This window comes from Lucilia sericata, unplaced genomic scaffold (genome assembly GCF_015586225.1).
Source record: "Lucilia sericata isolate MDLA Ls3-8-SP2 unplaced genomic scaffold, ASM1558622v1 Contig000640F_arrow, whole genome shotgun sequence".
In the NCBI taxonomy this organism is placed as follows: domain Eukaryota; kingdom Metazoa; phylum Arthropoda; class Insecta; order Diptera; family Calliphoridae; genus Lucilia; species Lucilia sericata.
In genome coordinates this window covers 163993-179764 of record NW_023994646.1, presented here as the reverse complement: position 1 = coordinate 179764, position 15772 = coordinate 163993, and the positions used below count along the sequence as shown (strand labels likewise).

General features: G+C 32.7%; 1 protein-coding gene across 1 annotated transcript; it reads right to left on the bottom strand.

Moving 5' to 3' along the window:
* Positions 1-2226: 2226 nt before the first annotated feature.
* LOC119606941 (putative uncharacterized protein DDB_G0291608) lies at positions 2227-15427 on the bottom strand. The gene is made up of 2 exons (XM_037960614.1): positions 14776-15427; positions 2227-4539 (listed from the first exon to the last, which is right to left on the bottom strand). Exon 2 carries the CDS (start codon positions 4445-4447, stop codon positions 2660-2662), a length of 1788 nt encoding a protein of 595 aa, XP_037816542.1. The 5' UTR covers positions 4448-4539; positions 14776-15427; the 3' UTR covers positions 2227-2659.
* Positions 15428-15772: the final 345 nt, after the last annotated feature.

Here is a 15772-nt window from a genome sequence, read left to right as displayed (position 1 = left end):
CTAGAATAGAGTCGAGACTGTATTCGACTAGAATAGAGTCGGACTATTCGACTAGAAGAGAGTCGGACTATTCGACTAGAGTAGAGTTGAGACTATTCGACTAGAATAGAGTCGAGACTGTAATCAACTAGAGTATAGTCGAGACTGTATTCGGCTAGAATATAGTCGAGACTGTATTCGACATGAATATAGTCGAGACTGTATTCGACTAGGATATAGTCGAGACTGTATTCGACTAGGATATAGTCGAGACTGTATTCGACTAGGATATAGTCGAGACTGTATTCGACTAGGATATAGTCGAGACTGTATTCGACTAGGATATAGTCGAGACTGTATTCGACTAGGATATAGTCGAGACTGTATTCGACTAGAATATAGTCGAGACTGTATTCGACTAGAATATAGTCGAGACTGTATTCGACTAGAATATAGTCGAGACTGTATTCGACTAGAATATAGTCGAGACTGTATTCGACTAGAATATAACCGAGACTGTATTCGACTAGAATATAGTCGAGACTGTATTCGACTAGAATATAGCCGAGACTGTATTCGACTAGAATATAGCCGAGACTGTATTCGACTAGAATATAGTCGAGACTGTATTCGACTGGAATATAGTCGAGACTGTATTCGACTAGGATTCGACTAGAATATAGTCGAGACTGTATTCGACTAGAATATAGTCGAGACTGTATTCGACTAGAATATAGTCGAGACTGTATTCGACTAGAATATAGTCGAGACTGTATTCGACTAGAATATAGTCGAGACTGTATTCGACTAGAATATATTCGAGACTGTATTCGACTAGAATATAGTCGAGACTGTATTCGACTAGAATATAGTCGAGACTGTATTCGACTAGAATATAGTCGAGACTGTATTCGACTAGAATATAGTCGAGACTGTATTCGACTAGAATATAGTCGAGACTGTATTCGACTAGAATATAGTCGAGACTGTATTCGACTAGAATATAGTCGAGACTGTATTCGACTAGAATATAGTCGAGACTGTATTCGACTAGAATATAGTCGAGACTGTATTCGACTAGAATATAGTCGAGACTGTATTCGACTAGAATATAGTCGAGACTGTATTCGACTAGAATATAGTCGAGACTGTATTCGACTAGAATATAGTCGAGACTGTATTCGACTAGAATATAGTCGAGACTGTATTCGACTAGAATATAGTCGAGACTGTATTCGACTAGGATTCGACTAGAATATAGTCGAGACTGTATTCGACTAGAATATAGTCGAGACTGTATTCGACTAGAATATAGTCGAGACTGTATTCGACTAGAATATAGTCGAGACTGTATTCGACTAGAATATAGTCGAGACTGTATTCGACTAGAATATAGTCGAGACTGTATTCGACTAGAATATAGTCGAGACTGTATTCGACTAGAATATAGTCGAGACTGTATTCGACTAGAATATAAACGAGACTGTATTCGACTAGAATATAGTCGAGACTGTATTCGACTAGAATATAGTCGAGACTGTATTCGACTAGAATATAGTCGAGACTGTATTCGACTAGAATATAGTCGAGACTGTATTCGACTTGAATATAGTCGAGACTGTATTCGGCTAGAATATAGTAGAGACTGTATTCGACTAGAATATAGTCGAGACTGTATTCGACTAGGATATAGTCGAGACTGTATTCGACTAGGATATAGTCGAGACTGTATTCGACTAGAATATAGTCGAGACTGTATTCGACTAGAATATAGTCGAGACTGTATTCGACTAGAATATAGTCGAGACTGTATTCGACTGGAATATAGTCGAGGCTGAATTCGACTAGAATATAGTCGATACTGTATTCGACTAGAATATATTCGAGACTGTATTCGACTGATTACGACTAGAATAGAGTCGATTGTATTCGACTAGAATATAGTCGAGGCTGTATTCGACTAGAATATAGTCGATACTGTATTCGACTAGAATATATTCGAGACTGTATTCAACTGATTACGACTAGAATAGAGTCGATTGTATTCGACAGTGTCGCCTGTTTTCGAAATTTTCATAAATTTTTTAAATTTTCATAAAATTCGAAAATTTCATAAAAATTTTTCATAAAAGTTTACAATTTTCATAAAAATTCAAAAAATTTGAATTTCCACAAAAAAGTGTTTCACCTACAATTTTTATATGCATTATTTAAAGGAAATAAAATCATACGATATTTGTATTGTTTGAAAACTTTGATATTTTTTATTTTTTTTTTTCTAATTTAGTTTATGTTTTAGCTTATAAATAGAGCTTTTTTAAAATGTATTACATTTAATTAAAATAAATAAATTAACATATAATGAGATTATTCTGTAGTTGTTTGTGTTTTTATACAATTTTAATTAATAACTTAAGTAAAAAAATAAAAAATGTATTTAAAATAAATTCAGTCATTCAGATACAAAAAAAATAATACCTTAAAAAAATTAACAAATAAAAATCCAAAACTGCAAGTATTAAATACAAAAGTTATTAAACATTGTTCCAAAAATTAATACAGATATTCTTTTAGTTTTAAGACTTGAGGAATTTTATTTGTTAATGAGTGTAATTAAATTAAATAAAACAACAATAAATACTATTTACAAAGTTTGTTTTGTTTGTTTAGCTGAATTTGTTCATTCGGCTGCTAGGCCTTTTGTTAACGCCGTTTTGTTGTGGGCTTTTTTCAATATAACCTCTAGTTGTGATATCAAACCAATGGCGCGGAAATTCTCCTTAAATAAAGCAAAATCTTCCAAGGGCTTAAGATATTCCAGGGCCTGGGCATAAGTCTCTAGGTCTTTTGTGGCATTTGTCGATTGACTGGGAGTGGGTGAGGTGTTGCCATTGGTGGTTTGGCCGTTAAGTGATTTAGGTGAATTCGAGCGGGAATTTAAGTTGTTGGCTTGAGAATTGGGTGTAGAAGAACGCTGGGAATTGGCACCACTACTGCTGCCGCCACCACCTCCGCCGTTGGCAAGTGGCAGTTTAATTTTAAAACTATTATCCACGATGTTGTTGTTATTTTGACTTTTGGTTTCTCTGGGGATTTCTGTAACCGCGGGAGGACTTTTAGAAGGCGGCCTTGAGGGTGAACTGGCGCCGGAATTATTGACATTGACTGGTGAGCTGCGTGAACTTTTGGCGGAGGGAGCTTCATTATCTGGTTCAGAGGAACGTGGTCTTTTAACACCACCAGCACTAGAGGGACTAAAAGGACTGTTTCTCTCGGCCGTCGCTAAACCATTCTGCTGAGGCGGTGAATGGGATGGAGGTCGGGGATTGGGTGAGATCTGTTGTGCTGGCTGTGGAGGCTGCGCTGTGGCAGGCATAGCAGCGTGTGTATGCTCAAGATGATGTTGTGGTGGCTGTGGCGGTTGTTGTACAGGATGTGTTCCATAACCACCATTATGTTGTGCAGGATGTTGAGGATGTTGTGGAAGCTGCTGGTGATGATAGGGATTGTGTGGGGCATGTTGTGGCCTTTCATTGTAATAATCATGATAGCTGTTATAACCCGCTGCTGGATGCATGCCAGGATGGGGATGACTGTTGTAGTGGTGGTAACCGTTTTGTTGCTGATGATGATGCTGCTGTTGTTGTTGCTGGTAATACGATTGTGCCACCTGCTGTTGCTGATAATAAGATTGAGCTGCCATTTTGGAATCTTGTCCATAGCCACTGTCTTGCTGCTCCTGTTGATAGGTTTGTGCCGGCTCCTGTTCACTGGCATCTTCTTCTTCCTCGTATTCACCATACTGTTTCATATAACTAATGTATTGTTCGGGCACATTTTCAAAATTATCAATACGCTCCGCACTAGTGGGTGGAAATAGATGGGCCAAGTCCTGCACTATATCAGGTATCCACAGGGAGGGCCCTATGGGTTTTAGTTGGTTAGAAGCCAACTTCTGGGCAAAGCCCGTAAGATGAGTCTCACGAAAACGATTCAACCAACGATTGTCGGCCATAAACGATTCACAGCCTATAATCTGTTTGGCGGTTTCGGCTTTTTCTTTAATCATGCCATGTGTAATGGAACCTCTTAGCTGGGGATTAAGATTGGCCCTGACCAGCCATTCGTATACCACAGCATTGATGTAAGCACAACGCCGGCTTCTTTCAATTTCCTCTACCATGGCTTGCTGTTCGACAGCCTTTAAGTTAGAGGGCACCTCCAGCTTTAATGTAGGCACTGCGCTGCCCGTCAAACGTCTGCCTCCTATGCACTGGGGATGGAAATGTAAAGCACACACTACTGGCTTCTTAAATGGTAAAATACGACTGAGTGAGGCCTGACAGGCTTGAGTCCAAAGCTTATAGAAGGGATTGTCCGGCCGGGGAAATTGAAAAAACTGCAAATTGGGTGTCTGCCGCGAGTTGGACATACAGCCCACTATACAACATCGTCTAACAGTAGGCATTTTGTTGGTAAAATAATTTTACTTATATTTCAAAATGTTTGTGTGTTTTTGCTTATTTTCTCGTGTTTTTGTTTTTTATAACGGTTTAAATTCTGAAAAAAAGAAAAACAAAAACAAAAATTATACATTAAACAACAACAATTTCATAAATGTCAAACATTTTGTACTAGAATACAATAACAAAACTATGTTAATATTCAAAGAAACTTGGCAGCATTGTTTAGTTTTTCTTTAACTTTGCGTGCTATCGGTTGTGCTTTAGTGATGGGAAAATTTTTAATAAGAAAATTAACAAATTCTAATAGTTTTTAATGGCTAAAAAATAAGAGAGCGTGTAATTTAATTAATAATTTATAAAATAAAAGTGAAATATGCCAAGAAAATAAAGTGTTTTGTTTAATAAATTGCTGCAAAAAATGTGAAATACCGGCAATAGGAATTGCAGGCCGGTATGTGTGTGTGTTGTATAAATGAGAGTGTTTTTTTTAATAAAGAGAGCAATAATGTAGTAAGAGCGTAAAAAAGCGCGGGCAATATTCTTATAGGAAATTTGTTGTCATTTTGCTAATTTGTTTTGTTTACATCCGTTGTTTGTAAGGTAGTTATGATATGTTTATTTTTGTTTATTGTAAATCATATGGCTTAAAAAGAAGGAAATGAAAAAGTAAAAGTAGTTTGTTGTGAAAGTAAAGAAATGAAAATAAAATTATAAAAAAGTTATTGTAAATACATAACAAAAAAAAAAGAAAAAGCAATTTCATATTTATGCAAGAAAATCAAAATAAAAATATGAAAATAAATTAAAAATCAGAAGTAATTTAGTTGAGAAAAAATATATGTAATATTAAAAAGTGAATAAAATAAAATTTGTGCTTATAATGAAAAAATATTTTTAATACAAAAAATAATGTGGTTTACACTTAATTCGGTAATTTTTGAATTAAAAAATAATAATAACCCGAGTATTAATGATACATATGTATTACGCAAGTAGATTAATGATTTCTTTTCGTCTGAAAGGTGAGTTTTAATTTATTTAATATTTTTAGTTTTTATGCAATTTTACTATATTTTTTAATTTAAAATGCAACTTTGAAACATTTTCTACTATGCACCACAGTTTTGCATTGAAGTTTTACTTTAAAATTTAACTGTTCTTTCCGCTTATATTTCCAATTAAAATTCAACTGAAATAGAGTATAGTTAGTAGGGTTCTATAGTTGAAACGAAAAGTCGACTTTTCGACTTTTTGCATTTAGTTAAAAGTCGACTTTTCGACCTTTCGACTTTTTCCATTTTATGAAAAATCGATTTTTCGACCTTTTTCATTTATTTAAAAGTCGACTTTTAGACTTTTCGACTTTTAGTATTATATAAATGGTCGACTTTTCGACTTTTTCCGACTTTTTTCGACTTTTTTCGACTTTTTTCGACTTTTCGACTTTTTTCGACTTTTCGACTTTTTTCGACTTTTTCGACTTTTTCCGACTTTTTTCGACTTTTTCCGACTTTTCGATTTTTTACGACTTTTTACGACTTTTTGACTTATTTCGACTTATTTCGACTATTTTTTTACTTTTTTCGAGTTTTTCCGACTATTTTAGAGTTTTTGACCTCTTTTCCACTTTTTTAAAATTTTCGACTATTTTCGACTTTTCGACTTTTTCCGACTTTTCGACTTTTTTCGACTTATCGACTTTTTTCGACTTTTCGACTTTTTTCGACTTATCGACTTTTTTCGACTTTTTTCGACTTTTATTTACAAAGTCGACTTTTCGACTTTTTTCATAGACGATAGTCGAGTTATCGACTTTTTTGGAACAAAATAGTCGACTTCGACTTTTCGACTTTTTTCGACAAAAAGTCGATTGTTCGATTATTCGAAAGTCGATTTATAGAACCCTAATAGTTAGCAGACTTTAATATGGCAACATTCTGTGTATAAGTTAATATATGGCAGCCTAATTGTCACTGCTAATACAACTATGGTGCTTGCTTTAACTTGGCAGCACTGCTGAATAAAACGTTAATAAAATTTGAATTTGAAATGCATAAACAAATAATAATGGAATACTATAGACATTCAGGATTACAAAAGAGACTACAGTCGAGTCTATAAACTAGAAAACATTGACGAAACTATAGACTACAATATGAAGGCAACTATGGGCCATACTATAGACAAGATTATAGAAGAGATGTGACTATAGACAAGACAATAGAAAGTAGTTTAGAAAATACTATAGACAGAATTATAAACACGACTAAAGAAGAGCCTATAGACAGGTTTATAGACAAGACCAAACAGTATACTAAATACAAGTTTATTGAAGGAAGAAAATACTATAGACAATACTATGGACGAGACAATGGACCAGACTATAGCCTAAATTGTGTATTAGACTATATAACGGAGTATAGATAGGACTGTAGACAGTATTTTCGACTTTCATCACTACATATTAGGCTATATACTGGACTATTATCTACAAACGATACTATAAACGAGTTTATAAAGAAGAGACTTTTAGCGAGACTCTTGATATAACTATAAACTAGAGGCGAGACCTTAAAAGTGAATATAAATGAGAATATAGTCGACAAAGTAGGTACGACAGTAAACTTGGCTACAGACGAAAATATAGACGAGATCATAGACCAGACTAGGAGCCTACAGACGAAACTACAAACAATAAAATAGACACAAATATAGATGAAACTACAGAAAGATTTATAGACGAAACTATTGATAAAACAACAGACGAAAATAACGACTTGATTCCATATGATAACATGGAGGAGAATATAAACTAGAATAAAAACTAGACTAAACCGTTCTAAAGGAAAATTGCAATTCAGACAAGTAACATAATATTTGTTACTTTAAGTCCCTGTTAATACTTATTCAATTATTTTACTTAAACTATTGATTAGTATCCTTAGCTTTGTGTGTATACTTACAAAAATGACTTTTTGGAAAACAATTTTATAAGTATTTATATATCCTTTTGATATAATGCCAAAATTAAAGTCCCTTCATTACTTATTAAAAACTTTTCCTATCCTTCAATGCACACATACACACACACAAACATTTGAAAACTCTTTTAAAGGTAAAACATGGTTAAAACTAATTTTTGAAGACAGGGGATAAAACCTTTCCATAAATTACTTATATCTGTAAGTATACATAATAAAACTTTTTCAAAACCTTTTTTAGAAACTACTAGGGAAAGAGCAAAAGAGGAAAAGGAAAGACAAGAAAAAAAATATAAGAAAAAAGAACTTTATCCGGTTTTATGTTGCTGTATACTATGCTTTTCTGTATTCCCCAGTTACTAAGGAAAATTTTTAAACACCCAGGGCTTTATATAGTTGCTACATATTTGCTTGTAAGTATTTAGAACACGCAACTTGATAAATACCCAGATGGAATCGTACAACGACTCAGGCTGTAGTAGAATAGAAGATAGCAGTATGTTTGCCTAGCATACCCACTTTACCTTTAACGCCCTAGAGAGAGAGACGAAAACTGAATGTACCTTGTACTATGACCATAGATGAAGGGAAAGAACGAAATTATATATGTACGTACATTCAACCTTTGTGTTTTGGGAAACTCAAAAATATCTTAACGTCGTCATTGCTGCTGGCAATGGATGTGGAAGAATACATATCTTGAATGGTGGATGGTGGGGTGTATAGAAAGAAAATATAATTTCTATAATGCTTAAAAACTCAGCTGGCAGCCATTTTATATATTTCAGTTATTTAATGATGATGAAATATGAGAAAAGATAAAACCAATGGATTTTGTACATAGAGATATTAGATATACATCTTGTATGGCAGGGCTGAACTTTTATTTTAGATATTTAATTAATTTATTTTGAAAGTTTGGCAATCAGTTAGTAAAGGAGTGGATTGTTGGGAAGTTAATTTATATTAGGGCCTTTGGTGGTTATGTGTATTAAAATTATCGGGATTAACAATCTTGTTGCGGTAATACTAAGGGCTCTTCGCTTAGAGTTAATTAAATTAACTAAAAATCAGACTACTGACGAGATTATTATATTATTGACGAGAGCAACGAAGAGTCAAGGTTTGGTCGAGGTTATAGACAAGTATAAAAAGTGAACTATGTAACAGACTATATACTATAAACTGGACTATAGACTATAAACTGGACTATAGACCAGACTATAGACTACAATCGAGTCTATAGACTGGATAACACGTACGAAACTATAGACTAGAATAGGGAGGAGATTATGGTCAATATTTAAGACGAGTTTAGACTATAGACAAAACTCTGGAAAATACTATAGACAGATATATAGACAGGACTGTAAACAAGACTATGAACCAGACTATAGACCAATCTATGGACAAAACAATGTACCAGACAATAGACAGTACTATGGATAGGACTATAAATAAGTCTATAGACTTTTAGGACTACAAAAGAGACTACGGTCGAGCCTATAGACGGGACAACATGTATGAAACTGTACACGAGTTTGCGAAGAAACCTATGAGCCAAAATATAGACAAGGCTATGGTCCTCTATAGTAGAGATGAGACTATGGACCAGACTTTAGATCGGCCTAAATACTAAAAGCGATTATCGAGTAGACAATAGCATAGTTTGTAGACAAGGTTATACATGAGGCTTTATACGAGATCAGAGAGCACACTAAACGTGTCTAAAGATCAGACTATACGCAATAGCGTAAACCAGATTCTAAACTATATTATTGTGGAAATTATGAACGAAATCAAAAACAAAAGGCGACAGTTCCCCATTGTATCTCCATAAACCCCATAACTGTCACCGAGGTAGTTCTGTATAAGTCTGAAAATAATGTTTCTCGAAATTTGTGTAATTAAAGAATTTAGTCCTTTCTAATACTGCCAAACATAGAAGAATTTCAAAGATTATTTTCAAAAGAAAAGGTAAAACGATACTTTAATCCCTTTCTCAAAAATGACAAATGGTATGCAAGTCACTAATTCGATTCTAAGAATTTTCTACTCATATTTACTTTTGAAATTTTCAAATATCTTATGTCAGCCAGTTAGAGAGAATGTACTATGTACATAGTACACTGTACAACTTAATTATCGACAAAAAAATTTTCAAAAGTTATATTTCATGACGACTACTCCTCTCATCGGTTGAGTCATCAAGTGTATTGCCATTACGTATTTGTACAACTTTTGAGTCAGTGTCAATTACGTGGCCTCATTTGGCCAAGTCGTCGATACAAAATAAATTACCTTTTTATAAGTATAGTCTATAAAAAGATTTTTTTTTTAATATTCGTATAAATACATATCTTGTAGGTAGTATAAGTTAAATAGAGATTGAATGATTGGCATTTTATTATGTATTCTTAAAATTTTTAGATACATATTTTAATACGCTTCACTACTCTTCGTTCCATAAAGATTTGATATGTTTATCGATTTTATTTTTTCAACTCTTGAGAACAGAAAAAAACATCAGAAATATTTGTTTCATAAATGACTAAATCTGGGGGATTATTATATACGTAAGTATGTATGTATATATGTACATGTGTTTATGTAGATAAATTCGATGATGGTATGTAAAGTGAAGGGGATTTATTTCTTATACATATAGTTTGCAGTTACTGCAGAAATCCAATAAACTGGTTATGTCTTTAATCAATTCTCAAAATCTTTTCAAAAATTTCTTGTATGTATAACTATATGTAGGTATTTTTTCTGTATATAATTCCCTCCAGCTGTCGTCTCCTCATACCAATCGGTTGTGTGTTGTACTTAATTGTGGTTGTTGTTGTTTTTTTTTTGTTGGACCCTCTAGGGGTTTCTATTGTATGATTAACAAAAATTCCTCAACATCATTATTATCATTATCATAATTATCTACATCATCTACATGCGCTTAATGCTGGCAAAAATCGTGAGCTAAATTAAATCTCTAAACGAACGATATCGTCTATTAATGCACGCTTTAATAAGCAGGTAGTAGTTAGGTAAGTCGTAGTTGTATGTTATTTGAAAGAACCCATTATACATTCTATAACCATATAAAACTTCTCATACCCATGAACCGTGTGACTCTAACTCACTAGCAGTTTTATATTTCCAACTAAATGTCCGAACGTCTGTCGTTTGGTCTGACAACCATTGTGATCCCTCCTCTAACTGATGTTTATTTATGGTTTCTCTGTTGTATAACTACAACATGCAGATTCATAATAAATATCTTTCTTTCTACACTACTAGCACTACTTCCCCTTAAGGCAATAGTGCTGACTACTAATACTTATATACTCTTATTCGAACGTCTATGTGCCCACGAAAACCTCTATTATTACTGGAAAAATATTATTATTTTATTTTTCTTACTACTAAATATATTATGGCACGATATTATATTACGTTCTACATTTTTTTTTTTAAATATTTTTTCTTTGGTTCGTGTTTAATTTTGTATATCTAGCATTTTAAGAACTTTAGACCTTGACGAATTTGTAGCATTAAGTCAACAGCACAGCAACTATACATACATAAAATGTATATAAAATTTTTTCGGATTTTCGTTTTTAGAAAAAAATTGTATATAATATTTAATGAGGGTTGATATTGCCGTATACCTTTTACGTTAGTTGGTATGTCGTTCGTTACGTTGATGAAATCGTATTTGATTGGGGTGTTCGAGAGTTGTTAGGTTAGGGGTTATACTTTTTGTTTATAATGATTTCAGAACCATATGTACATTTAGATAAGAAAACATTATTAACAGCCAGGCATGAGTGTATTGTAGTTGTTTTTTTCCGGGGGAAAAAGTTATCAGGACGGCTGATAAAAGTCATTTGAATGGGGGTTTATAGAGAGACTATACAAATAATTTTTCTAAATATTTTTTTGAAATCTTCTCAAATAGATTCATAACATTATTGATATAAATATTTTCAATCCAATAGGATTACAATGGACCTAGTTAGTTCAAGAAACAATCGTATGAACTGTAAACCCTGTGAGTACAGTGAGATCTATACAACTTCTTGACTGATCTGTTTATAACATGGTGAATCATATTAAAACGAGTCTCTGCTAGGAATCAAATTCAAAGCCCCTCAGATCTCAATACCTACTAGCCAACCGTGGTGGCACCCGTTGAAGAGTCCAAAAAAGAGTTTAACTTCTAAAAAAAGTTTTGATTGAATACTAGATCTATTTCCAAGTTTCTATAACCAAAACTAAATAACCAAATTTTCAGAATAAGTATGTAAACTTTATATAGAATTAGTCATTTAAAATAACCTCTGAACATTTATCAATTATAGCTTTTTGTGTAGACATACGCCTCAGCATTTCATTTAAAAGCAATCAAGCTGTTTTAAATATAATCGATTAACCCCAAAAAAAAAAAAAAAAATTAATTTAAAAATCAGTTGGTTGATGTAACATGTATTTTTAAGTCGTTAAGATGTGGGTATTTTTGGCTCTAGAGTTTCATGAGTAATAAAATAAGAATTCTCTTAATTAAACCTCTTTAAAAATACTGATGAATCAGAATCTAGATCTGCTGCATGAGCTAAGCTTCTAATGGCGAAAAATAAAATATGCACAAGATAAATACAAGATACATCGTTTTAAGCAAAAGACACGATTTTCAATTTCAAAAAAAAAACACTGAGAGAAAAAATTGCGTAGGTGGTTCAATGACTGATAATTGATTTGATAAGCAATTAAGTTAAAAAAATGTTTTATCAAATCGTTAGTTTAACAAAAAATCTGTTCTAGTTTTATTTATTTTGATAGGGTTGATGTCTGTTAAAAATCATAAAATTATCTGGAGAACTTCTTCAGAAATCTCTAAGAGTATGAGAATTTTCCTTTACCATGAATCAAATTTGTATGATAAAAATGTTGAGTTTGCGCAGTATTTTATAACTGATTGTTGAATTTTTTTTTAATGTAATCATTAATTTTTATCAGTGTATTAAAGTTAATTGTGATTTAATCAAGGCTATTAAATCACTATGGGCTTGCAATATAAAATGAGTTGTCAATATGTCTTGTGAGTGTGTGTGTGTTTTTCTATATACAGATGTGAGTCAGTTAAACTCGAATTCTTAAAATGTTTAAACTAACGGTAATGCAAACGATAATTTAAATTTTAACTTAAACAACCGGAAGCATATTTGTAAATATATGTTATTGCTTTCAAACCGGAATAAATTTCTGGTTTTAAGAAAATTACAGATATTTTTCATTAAGATCAAATGCTAGAGAGTATAGATTGATAATGAAGTATAACGCATCATACTTTCGGTAGACTTTAGAAAATCATCTGCCATTAAATACTAGTTTAGATTTCTCGGAAGTTTGGAATCAGGAGCTTAACGAAAACAACTTAAAGACGAACTGATCTTCGAGAAAGATCGGCTGTTCCTTACAATTAACTTTAATTATTCTTAGAATACAAATTTTTACTTCAAAAGCTAATTCAAATCCATATCCTAAGAATACCATGGCGATTACCTATCGATTTTAGAGCTTATTACAGCTACAGGGGGTCTACAGTTAGGACTTGGGATCGATCACACGACAAAGTATCCTCTTAAGTGAACCCTTAAGGCAAAATATTGGTTATAAAAGAGTTATACCTTTACGATGCTGATAAGGAAAAGAATAGTTAGTTAGTTCGAAAGAAGGATGTACAACAAATCCGAAGCTATACACCTAGGCCTATATCGGGCCTGTTGTGCGCTCCTTTACCAGTGCCTCAGGTGGGAATCGAACTCACCACCTCCGGTATACCAGACTAGAGCACTAACCACTAACCTACCGGAGGTCGGAGGAAAAGAATAACATAAAATAATAACAGCATCAATTTCTGATGATCAGCAAAGCCTAATCGGGCAATGTATCTGACATTTTCTTAGGTCAGTTATTGGCAGAGTCTTAAATGGACTCTCTGATCTGTTTAGTCTACATTCTATGCATGTTTAAGCTCACTCACATTTGAGATCAAGAGAGTAAGAGAGCACAAAAGAGAACTCTCTGCCGATATCTGCAATTAAAAGTTGTTTTTCCCTAGGTGAGCTAAAGAAGAGAAGAACAACAAAATAACGGTTCTATTTTGATTAAAGACATACATTTCGATGTAGGGCATGTGAAGTTTAGTAATAAGACCGTTTTCACATAATATATTCCTTATTAAAGTAAAGAGAGTAATGTGAATCCTTATTAACGGGTTAAATCCCTGATCGGCAAAAAGCTTTGTTAAACCAGTAAGAGAACTTATTTTTTACTCTCTACCGATGTAGGGGTTAAATCATTACGAGATTAATGATGGGGGAATAGGTCATAGCAGTCATTGAGTGTAGTAAAGAGAGGGATGTAATGCTTTTCTCTATATGAATCAGTATCAAAGAAGAAAGACTCAAGTCAATGATACAGTAAAATATTAAAACACATTGATTACCTTATAAAGACAGAATATAAGATAAATTCATTGTAATTAATTATAGGAAAACTTTTCACTAGCATAGCCAAAGGTTATGCACATGCGCAGTTGACAAATGCTAATAAATGGCATCACGTCCAGCATATGCAGCATCATATAGTAGTCTTCATATGTATGTATTTCCTAACGACTGTTTCCTTTTTATCAACAGTACAAAATTTTGTTTAAATAGATTTGGCTCCCAAAATTGTTTACTATAACTATCAGGAACAACTTTTCATATGGCCCTCGTAAATATGTACATTAACATATCCGGTAGATATTGATTTGACAAAACAAATTTAAAAATACCTCAAGTTTTAGAATAAACTTTTTATATGGCCCTCGTACACACATTAACACATCCGAGAGGTATGGATTTGACTGTAACATTGTTGAATCTAAACTCATTTAAAAACACTTGTGTTTTTAGAAAAAACTTTACACATGGCCCTCGCATAATTGGTACATCCGGTAAATTGAGCTTTATGTAGTACATCTAACGCATAGTTTCGCTTTAACTTTGTTAAAAATCACTTTAGACAACAGAAAACACTTCTCAATCCAACCACGCACTTAAAGATTTTCTTAAATTATTTAAATAATGTAAAGCAAATAATTTTTTTATACAAATTTTCTTTTAATTGGCACAATTTTTCTTTTAAAGTTTAAAATCAAGTTTGTTGTCAAATTTAACGCACATGTTTGCCGCGTTTTTTTTTTTTGTTTATATGCAAAAACAATGCAAAATATTTAGTAAAAAGGAAAACAAAAACACAAATTTTTTACAAAAATAATGTTTATTTATTTATTTGTTTACCTTCTCTCTTTCTCTTAGTTATGCACTATTGTTGTTGTATGCGTAATACACACAAACACATGTGTAAATCTCAAGACCCCGTTTGTTTATTTGTATTTATTATTGTTGTTTTTATGGCTATTAATGATGATAATGATGTTGTTTGTTTGGTTATTGTAGTATAACTGTTTATTTGCTGAACATATACTTTCACATAAAAAAAAAACCGTTTAGTTTTTTGTTTATTTACTATTAGAATTGTTGTTATTATTGTTATTGTTCTACCTTCACACACTCTGATTCATGCTCATATAGTATGCATGTACAAACAAGTACTTCTTCATTGATACACTTTATGTACAAAGAGTACATGCACTCTTACTTTATGTATTGCCAACTGAGTACATAAACACAAAATTACATATAGTTTGTTTTTTATAAAACACGAGAGCAACAGTAAACATTGAGCACGAAACACATTAAAAAAAACACGAAGAGCTTCGTACATAAATAGTGTAGTGTGGGTCTCTATATGAACCGATTTTATATCAAAAACTTTTTTTATTATACTCAAGCAAAAAAATGGAAAGAACCAGAAAAGTTTTTCAAAATATTTCGCACATCCGATATAGAATTTTAAACAAACGTACCCAACGACTGCTCAACACAAAATGAGACGAGCCAAAGACCCAACAAACACACGATTTTCTACGACTCGTACATACCAATCAAGCTAAAAAACTATAGCATTGGATGATGTTGTTAGCAGTACGTAAAAACACACACAAACAAACAATCATGCACACAGATACACCAACACACACAAACTCACCCATATAAAATTCATTCAAACATCCAAACACACACACACATACTCCTAAACACATCTGAACATTAATAGCAGTTGTTGTACGTACGACGACTGAATGACTGCCTGACTACTCAAACTGAATACTCTGTGTACAAAGGGAAAGAAAAATTTTTATTATAATATATAAATCCCAATATACCAACCATA

What these genes read in the sequence shown, in the direction of transcription:
- LOC119606941 (XM_037960614.1), bottom strand. Translation starts at nt 4,447, where the DNA reads ATGCCTACTGTTAGACGATGTTGTATAGTGGGCTGTATGTCCAACTCG.